The following is a 10,348-nucleotide window of genomic DNA, read 5'->3' as shown; positions in this document are numbered from 1 at the left end:
TTCTTACGTCATGCCGACGTAACTCCACATAAATATATATTCGATTATTATATTACGCATAACAAATCCGTGTGACGTTCTCCTCCCCTCTCTCATTATCAGTGGCAACTGCCTTTGCATTTCCTGAAAGGTAGAAGCCTAGGCTGAGAACTTCCTTCAACAGTCCTTAATCGATTCTTTGTACAGCAGAAAAAAGTCGAAGTAAACCATTTATTTAAATTTTTTCTTGCGGACAGATTGCAAGAAAGGCTTTTCTTCTGACCAGCCGCAGGTAGATGATACGATGACAATGACGAAAGCCAATTCTCTTTCTGGTTGACGTGGTTATCAGCTTCATGGAAAATATTGCAGACTCTTGTCGACGTCTTCAATTGAAAACACACTGCCCATACTGCCACAGCACAAATTCTTGCACCCTAACATACAGACACACACACCTATTCCTTGAGGCCGTAACCACCGTACTTCAGGCCTCCTCCGTATCCAAGGCCTCCGCCGAACCCGAGTCCACCCCCGTAGCCTCCGAGTCCGCTGTGGGCTACGATGGCACCTCCTCCGTGAACCTTGTCCACGTGGTGAATTGTTCTGACGACGAAGACAGGTCCGGCCGCTACCGTGGAGAATCCGGGACCGCCACGCAGTAGCGTCACACTGCTTCCCACACCAACACCTCCACCGTAACCGAGGCCACCACCGTAACCAAGACCACCGCCGTAGCCAAGTCCATATCCACCTCCGTAGCCTCCCAGTCCGCCGGAAATGGCGCAAACCACGAAGGCAGACACGAAGAGCGAGATTGTCTGTGTAGAAAGTGTAATTCGGGATATAGTAGCATTTTGACTAAACAGGATCTTAAAATTCAGATGTATATCAGGCAAAATGTAGACGATAAAAGCCAATAGTATACACATTGTTTCAAAACTGTTAGTTAAAGGCAAAATCCAACATTTTAGACACTTGAAAATCTGGGTATATGCATTTGTTGTGCATTTTGCATGATTCCGAGGTATAGGCAGCCAGGTGGCAGTGTCTCTCCACATATGTTACGGTTGTGGTCAGTTCTTTCGCCGCTTACGCGCCAGCTCTACAATTTATGAGTGAGATGGACTGAATTTCTTGTAGATAGCAAAATGTGAATAAAAGAAATTCGACAAATGTATAAGCCATTCTGCTTTGGCTAATATATCCAAAATATCTAACGCTGCACACCTGATTCGCTCTTTGTATTTCAAAGTCTCCGAACTGCCGTGTCATTGAAAGCAGCTAGCAACATTGCGAGCTATTAGACTTAGCCCTTTGTTCAAGACTTTAGCCAGGTTATTCAAATATACAGTGTCAATATACGCGGTGGAGAAGAGGTTTCCAAAGTCACGCACTTGCTTTTGTAATTAATTAAATCATACATTCATAAATTTCATTACTTTGCCTCCACCTAATGATTTTATACGCTTCAACAGAATAGCATTACTCGTTATGCGCATTATAAGGTTAAGTGTTCCAGGTAAAATGTGCACAGGGGGATATTTATAAGTCGAATTAGATACGGCTATAGCGTATAGTTTATGGAGATGGGCACATCCGTAAAGTTCTGACAAGCTGTGGTTTGGGAATTTTAAATAACTATCGAAATTGTTACGTCATCCATCATTGCTGGTCGTCCCGCAGCATTGAAACATATTCCAGCTAATGAGTATAAGGTCTAGAAGAGTATGTATCTCTTCTTATAAGCTAGGTAAATATCCTACTTCCTTGTCAATGCATTTTATGATGGCGCACGACGGAGGAACAGTTTTATCAACACCGTTTCCTGCAGAATATTGTGATGCGCTCGGCCTACATAAAGGCGATTGCGACCGGGTACGTGTTACGTACTGCGTCGTAGCCCAAGCATACCCTTAAACCAATATTTGTTAGGAGAGCAAGGTAACGCATACCAGTGGCTTCATTGTGGAATGGCTGAGCGCTGCTTCTTTAGGACGCTATGATGTCTCGGAGTGGGACGGTGGTTGCTTATATACCCTTACCCTTCCTCAGATCTTTGTTTTCTAGTTAAGACGTTGTGCTGTGTTGGCTAAGGAAGCAGGTTGTTTTCCCCTTTGCGGTCTTAAGCCGCCAAGGAATTCGGAAGGAAATTAGCGTACTTTGTTTCTCGCTCAGAATTTCGTTTGAGAGAGTTTAGAGGGCGGCCGCGGACAGGGTGGGGTAAGGTTCTGGTCCCTTCTAGCGTTGCTTAACGGTCGTGGAGTAGGCTTCCGGTCGCCCGTTGGGTTAACTAACGGAAGTTTGGAGTCTCCCACTGTGCATTCGCCCGTCTATCACGTACACAGTGCACACAGGAGCGAAATATTCATTTTAATTTCACGAAGCTAATGCGAATATACAGTTGAAGCATCAAAATTCAATTTTCACTGCTAATATTTAATTAATGTTTAATATGCATTTAAGATCGATATAAAACCAGCGTAGACTATTATAGCTATAACAAAACAATTAGAAGCCAACAGAGAGGCTTCGGGTGAGGCAAATAACACTGTACCAGTCGATGGTAATCAAAATTGTCAATGATGCTTCAAAATGAAAAATTAGGAAATTAATAATGATGAAAACAAAACACTAGAAAATACCACATGAAATAATAATTAACTAGTGTATAGAGTACATCATGCAAAAACGAAACAACCGCATACCATGCGCAGGAACTTGGTAAAAGCATCAGTAAATAGAAAATAGTATCGTGGCATTGAGTGTCATTTGATGCAATAACAATCTCAGAACATTTATCGTGATGAAATAACCACAGAGGACACAAAAGGTGAACAATAAAAGGTGATTACGCCAAGGCTTTGTTTTAAGGAAGTGGTGTAATTTTTGTGACCCCGTTGATTATGATATAGATGAGCATAAATAAATGTGTGATTCAAACGGTTTGGCAAAATTAAATACACTTTGTCCTTAGCTTTATTACCTATGGCCGCAAAATGACAGCACCCATTTATGACTGCTCGCCTGAAAATAGATAACATATTCCCAGGAGTGACACTCGTCTTCAGGCTCAGGGCGCATGATGTGGCTCCGAAGCTGGCTTGTTAATTTCTATCTATCATGATAAAGAAATCATACAAAATTATATGGATTGTTTCAGGCAGAATATGCTTTCTTGCAGCAATCATCGTACTTGGATAAAGAAATGGTCATAGCTTTAATAATGTAGACAAAAGCAGCGGTGGGGTTCTATAATCTTGCTTTAGGCCACCAAGATATACCCCGACGAGCTAGTATTCTGCGGTGGCAGCGTTAATTAGAAGGCTCTTCCGGGCTTTATGAGCAACACGTGCCTCTAGTGGATATTCGGAGGGCACACGACGTGCTGCTACTGAGCTAGAGCTCGCACTTTCATTTCCAACCTCACAATATGCACACAAACCTTTAAGTGCAAAATGTCTCCTCGATTTAGCTTTAGCTATATAAAAATTTTCGTCATAATCATTTGTCAGGAGATTGTGTTTACGTTCAAAGAAATGAAAGAAAATATTTTATTTCGAAAGGCGCTTAGTTTTTCCCGCCACCCCGAGCCCGGTCTTCACCATCTACGACTTCAGAAGGCCAGCGCAATGCAGCATCCTCTCTCGAGTATCGAACTCGCCGTGAAGGGTCAGCAATGAAGCAAAGTGTTCGGATCCGAGTCATATGACGAGGTATCCCACGAAAAATCTAATCGTACCCACGCGCAGAGACGTATTTGGTGACGCTTTATCACCATTCCTGGAGTGATTAAGGTCCTGCCGTTCCCTGCCGGGAAACGGGTGCTGTACCGGCTTTGTGAAGTCCTTGCTGGTGACGATCGAGGCAAGGTCGAAGCTTTTGAGCACTGGGCACACGTCTAAAGACAGGAACGTTTTCAGCAATATTTTAAACAAGGAAAGAAGTTTGTGCTAGTACAGCACGCACCGAGGTTCATACTTGTCGAGTGAGCGATAGAGAGAGAGAGAGAATCACTTTACTTTGTCACTGCAGCGAGGCTTGGCATTCTGTCATGAGGAATTATGAGAACCCTACATTCCAGGAATTTGGCGTCAGAAGCCTTAAAGGCGATGTCGCTATACTCTGTAATTACGGTACTTTTCAACAACTATCGCCATAAAACATGAGAAGCGTTACCTTTTGTTACGCGTACTCCAGTCATTAAAGCCACTAGGATAATATCAAAAAATTGTTCGACATCCCTTAACGTAAAATCTTTCTTCTTTCCTCTCGTCAATATAAGTTCTGCGTTTATCCCTACTGGAGCGCTATTATATATATTAACTCCCCTAACACTGTTCCAATGGCAGGCGCTCCAGGGACACATCAGTCAGATACTTTCAAGTTTAGCGTCAACGTTAAATGGTTATGCGTAACTACGGCGTACACAGAAATGCAACCGACTTCCATTTTTGTTTTATTGAGTTTCTCATTGACTCGAACCGGCGTCCATATACCACAGCGTTATACCCAGTCTCTAATGAGAAATTATTACAAGCTCCCCTGGAGAAAAACCTGACGCCATAATATGCCTCCCAACAGCCATCCACCTCAATGACTTTATAGAAATAATTGAAGATTAGAAAAATTGATAAGCCGATTACCATCTGCAACAGCCTGAAAGCGGAAAATTGTACAAAATGAAATCAAATCGCTTTACCTTATATTTTGAGATCAACTACCTTCAAAATAATGCCCTTTAATGTAGTTCGTTAGATATTGCCGAGAACAATTCATATATTTATTTGTTCTTTTTCGACAGACGCCGCCATGCGGCCTTATCACTGATTCTACCACAAGGAACGATTGTGTTCTCTTTGTTTCTTCATGCTAGTTGTCGCAAGAAGCAGCTTTATCGTTTTTTTCTTGTGGCGCAATATGGATTGAGATGTATCCAGAAGATTCCTGCCACTCGCGTGTGTTGCTACAATGTTCCAGAATATGCTGGGCACCGTCTGAGGCTTTATCTAGATGTTTTTTTGCCGACTTTAATACGAACACTGCCGATTTCAACGGGCATTCGTACATGGACGACAGCCTAGCACGTTTTTGCTATCACCGCTATCGTTTTCTTAGTTGTTTTTTTTTTTTTAAAAAGAGTTTATTCCAGCTAATTTCAGTCCTCCATATTTGTCGCCAATGGCATTGTCGCCAGTATGTGACAATATAAAGGTTCTTTGAAACAAATACAATTTTCAGACACTGACTATTGAGAGCAGCGGTACCTTTGAATTCATAGGCCTCTTTCTTTAGTAATCCATCTTAAATTTCAGACATACCTACACACCATTCCTTTTAAAATGGAAAGATAAAGGCAGCAAAAAAGATGCATAAGCAAGAATGGAACCCAGGACTATATTTTATCATCCCGTAATTTTATTCCCGTGAAGATTACATCGACCTGCTGTTTCAGTCAACACATAACGCCGCCGTCTACGGTGCGATGTCAGTGCAGGTTAAATAGCCCCAGGTGGTTGAACTTTCCAATGTCCTCCATTGCGACGTCCTTTACCGCCTGAGAAATTTTGGGGTTAAAAACTCTAAAAACAAAACCGGACATCTGCCAAAATAAGTAAAAACAGGGAGATAAAGATACCAAAACAATTGCAGATCCAGATTCACAGAGGATGCACAGCACTCTTAAAAGTATTCTAATGGCGTGCCTAATTAGGTAATAGCCACTAATGATCTTCACAATTAACACCTTTGGGTAGGTAACGCCCATCGGGGCATAGTAGCTGTGGCCAAGACAACACCATTACATTTATGAACGACAAAAAAAAAACGTATTTTACAAAAGCCTGCTCGTTTTTCCGCCCAAAAGCAAAACTAAGCCTAAAGGAGCTCCGTGGGAATGTACCGTCCACTGATGACGTGTTGCACACACTATGCCGCCCATTTCGAACTGCATGCGCTATTTCCCCACGTCATGTAGTACGCTCTTTCGCTTCACCACTTTGTACAAGAAAAAACTACAGTAAATACTAACTGCGGTGTTGTCACCTTGTAGTGTTGTATGTGGTGTCATTGCAACTTTGTCACTGTTTGAAACATTTCATTTAAGGACACTGGTGCTGATTTCTCGTGGATAAAATAACGTCGGATTGTAAATAAAACAAATTATAGTGATGCTGAAAACGCTCTAAAAACTTGAAGGTGAAAGCTTGGTTGGATGCTTAGCTAATTTTATTGTCTTTATTCACACTCTGTGATATACATTTCCATCAGTACACATTTCAGTTATACCCACGCGTGTCTTCAACATCATAGTTGCTTGTGGGTTTCAGTTAGTTCATGGTATCTTGCGTGGTGCGACAACAACTTACCGGGAGGACGGGGACAGACACCGTGATTTTTCTCTGCGTTTCCGTCATCTTTTCTGCACATTGCACGGGCTGCTACACAAGGTTCCACATTCGGTTCCTGGCGGCGTTACGGCGAGCAACACTTCGAGCTGCTCTAGATTCTTCGGCCGTGGAGTCCTTCTTCGGCGTACCCCGCTTGAGTCTAGATCCTGGAGCGCAGAACGCCATAGCAATGTGGATTGGAGCTCTCAGACCACGCGGGAATGCATTCAAGGCGGGGAGCGCACCTTGAACGTGTTGACGCCGTTTCCAGAACGTTCTACAGGCGCCGTTGCTGGAATTTCCTTTTAGTGATGCCATGCTCCTCACCCTCCGTGCCACAGCAGACATTTCCTTCCTCCTCTCTAACGCACTGTGGATCCTTTCCGCCTCCTGTGCTTTTACTGACATTTCCATCAAATACACGACTGCGCTACATTGATCACCCTTTCTCCGAAACATCTTCGGTGCTATTTGACGTGCGTCTTGATAAAGGCAGCTACACTTCCGTTCTGTGCACACCTAATCGGATACGCTAAGTGCGACAGCTCCGCTCATATACTGCTGACTTTTTTTAAAAACACTCCAAGTAGTTTAATTGCAAACTCGTCGCACTGTGATCAATAATTGCTGCACCTCAGGTAATAACTCTGGACCCAGTTAATCAATTACTATACCGAGAACATCGATATAATCCTTGCCTAATAACGGCGTGTTTTGGGAGTATAATAGACTCGGCCAAATTAAGAACATATATTTTTTTGCCGGTACTCAGCAACAATGACGCGATTGTTATTATATTAACAGTCCAGAATTTTAATGTTGGTCGACATGTTGTGAGTCGAGCATCATGCTAAATGTACAGCGAGTTACGGCCAGCACGACTCCTTTGAGCTGATGTATAGTCTAAAATATATTCTGAGAGACATCCCTTTGGCTATATATACTTTCACGGAAAGATGAGCAGGAAGGAGAGGATAATTCGAAGCTGGAAATCCGGGGAGGTAAACCGACAAAAGGTGCCACTCTGCAACACTTCGCTGGGGGAAAAGGGATAAAGCAGGAGAAAAATGAGTAAAAGTGTCAAAGAAGTCGTTAATCGAAATATGCACTGCAAATTCTGATCCAGTCATGCTGGCCCTACTCTTTTAGGAAACGGAGCAGTGCCTGGCAGGGCTTCACCGGAGATGATTGCCGCTCAACTTCTCGGGAATGTTTTCCTCTGTCAGTGGGCGTGGATATAGATTCTCCAGCACTGAAAGGTTTCGGAGAACTTGTTGAAATATGTGTGTGAAGGACGCTTTTAGACAAACTGCAATACTGAGAGATGGTTTGGACATATTTCAGACACATTTAGTGTCAAGTAGACCATAATAATCACAGCAGCAAGAGTATTTGCTTGTTTGCAGAGATGGAGATAGGGTTGCGCACTTTTTTTATGAAAATACGGAGAGAACGAGTTAAGAAACAGAGCTGGTGTTTCAATCAAAATATGGCCAAGGTGACACAGCTAAAGGTAGAAGCTTCAAACCATCGTTCCGGTTTTTGGAAACACCACAGTGTAAGGTATCACAAAATCAAGAGGACAGAAATTTCATTCGTTTTAACTGCCGTCCTACTTTCACTGACAGCCGAGGTTGAACAAATTTATTCGCGCCATACTTCCGCAAGGGGCATAGTTTCTGTGGACGCATTTAAGGCAGCAAGAATGGATTACTCGTGCCTGCTGTAAACGTTCCGGATAAAATGATGATAGTGCTATGAGCTAAGCATTTCTAACGGGTATGTTTTGAGACCCGAGTTTAGTTGAGGGCCATGAGAAATGCGTTTTGCACCCCGTTGAGATCCAATCATAACAGGAGGCAGAACACGTTAACGTCCTTTCACCGCGGGAAAAAAGAAAGCTTTCGGCTCGCGCACTTCATGTACTGGCCAAAAAAACTGCTGCTGCCCAAATTCATCTTCTCTTTAGTCACGATAGCAGTTTTTATTGAGTTTTGGAAACCTGCCTGCCTCTCTCCCTTCACAGCGTAAGAGGAAGCGTCAAGAGCTGAAGGCAATAGATGGTATACTTTCTGTAGGAAGTATCGATCAGAAAACACTTCAATGCTCTTCATAATATTTGTCGCATACCTCCCTCTATGACGTCTACCAACCATCAAAACAGATAATATGGTATGTCACACCATTGCTACTTACATCGCAGTGAACACCCTAATGCTTCTATAACAATGCAGCGATTGAAATCTTTCCGGAGAACAAAAGGAAGCGATACTTGATTTAGGCATACAAACGCTATGCGGAGCATATTGCACGTCAAATTACTGGTAGAGCATAGCATGATACACAGTTTCGGAGTGTATCTGAAAATATCCGCAGGGACTAATAGAATTCGGCGATGAAGGTATAAGAAATAACTATATACATTTTGTGATCATAACATAAACGAAGGAAAGTCTTGACAGTCTAAAAGCAATCAAGCAATTTGCCTCAACCAAAGAAGGTTATGAACGCAGCTTAAGCACTTATCATGTGTTTTCCTCGTTTAGATGTTTCTTTGGCTCAGTCTTTTTTTTTTCTTTTTTTCAAAGTTTAGAGAGAATTTGTGATCCCCCCCCCCCTCTTCCCCTTTCTCTTCATTGGTTGCCTTGCGTGACGCAGCTCCGAGAATGAATAGATTATTTAGATCGAAGTAAGGACACCGCTAAATAAATTATTTCAAAACTGGATTTAGATTATTTTTCTTAGCTGTGCCATCTGCGTGCAGCAGGTACAGGTGGCTAAGCAAGAAGCGGATGTGACGATATTTGCAAAAGCACTGCAGCAACTTGATTCTCGGTCTAGGCACAACGACATAGTAAATAAAATACGACACCAGCGCGCGAGCACCTCACGTGACGGTAGCTGATAAATTAAGGAACTTGCTTCGCTTTTATCAGTACTGCCTTCTTCAAGTCATTGCACCGGGACATACCACATTAGTTGAAGAATGTCGCCAGCACCGGGTTTGGAACATTTAGGACACATGCTAGCATCGTTTCTTCAAGAGAGCACCATCAGCATGTCACCTGGGGATAGGATCGTAACATCCCAAGCTGCCTCTAAAGACATCTAATATAAACTGCTTATGTTATGAGGGAGAGATTAAGTGCACGAAGGAACCAGGATACGTAATTTTGATTGCAGAGGGCGCCAAGCTGGAATGAGCGGAGCGGAGAACAAGAGGATTGTTTCGTAAGGAGGCATTCGCGGATCCAATGCCTGGATTGCAAAAGCGTCTGTTTTGTAGTAAATGTTTTCTGCGTCTTCTAGCGTGAAATGCACGTAATAGAAACCGTTTCGTGTGTCATATGTTTGGAAGTTTTATCTCTTGAACGGTTTTAGTTTGTTAGTAACTATTCCGAGTTACTTCCAAACCTAGTCACCTTTTGGGGGTAAAAAAATCCAGCGGCATCCCTGCAACAGAATACGGCGCTAAGGATGACGACAAAAGCGACACACAAAGGACTGGACCAGCGTTCGTCCTGCCGCTTGTGTATCGCTCCTGGCCATGGTCCTTTCGCCGTAATCTTATGTGAACCTTGAACCAACTAACCCAAACACAAGTTCTTCTTAAATATATCCCTGCAACGCTCTCAACTATCCCTGCGCATGCTGCGTCATCTGCCGTCACTCTTTGACAGGTAGATGCTTCACTGACGGTTCTTTGCACACTACGAGTAAATTGCATCTAAGCTGCTAACTGCATATAGTCAAGAGCTCCCGCGTCGGTACTGGAGATGGGCGCTGCGCACATACATCTACTCTGAGGAAACAAATATTCAGTACAGGCTGCGGGAACGTGGAATGCGCTCGCCCTTTTCGCGTAGAGTAGCACTGCAGTCCAAATAGCCATTAAAGGATCACCAGCCAATCGTTGCGCGACCTGCGCTTGTAGTAGAAAAGAAGGCTTAACGATTGTGGGTTCTTGGTGGACGTGAGTG

General features: G+C 43.1%; 1 protein-coding gene across 1 annotated transcript; it reads right to left on the bottom strand.

Moving 5' to 3' along the window:
• Positions 1–437: 437 nt before the first annotated feature.
• Positions 438–911, bottom strand: LOC146173121 (uncharacterized). Its single transcript, XM_084585136.1, has one exon. It carries the CDS (start codon positions 909–911, stop codon positions 438–440), a length of 474 nt encoding a protein of 157 aa, XP_084441262.1.
• Positions 912–10,348: the final 9,437 nt, after the last annotated feature.

Source organism: Amblyomma maculatum, chromosome 11, assembly GCF_055883805.1.
Source record: "Amblyomma maculatum isolate TAMU_Amacu chromosome 11, ASM5588380v1, whole genome shotgun sequence".
In the NCBI taxonomy this organism is placed as follows: Eukaryota; Metazoa; Arthropoda; class Arachnida; order Ixodida; family Ixodidae; genus Amblyomma; species Amblyomma maculatum.
The sequence above is the reverse complement of the archived record's forward strand: the minus strand, read 5'-3'. Positions and strand labels throughout refer to the sequence as shown.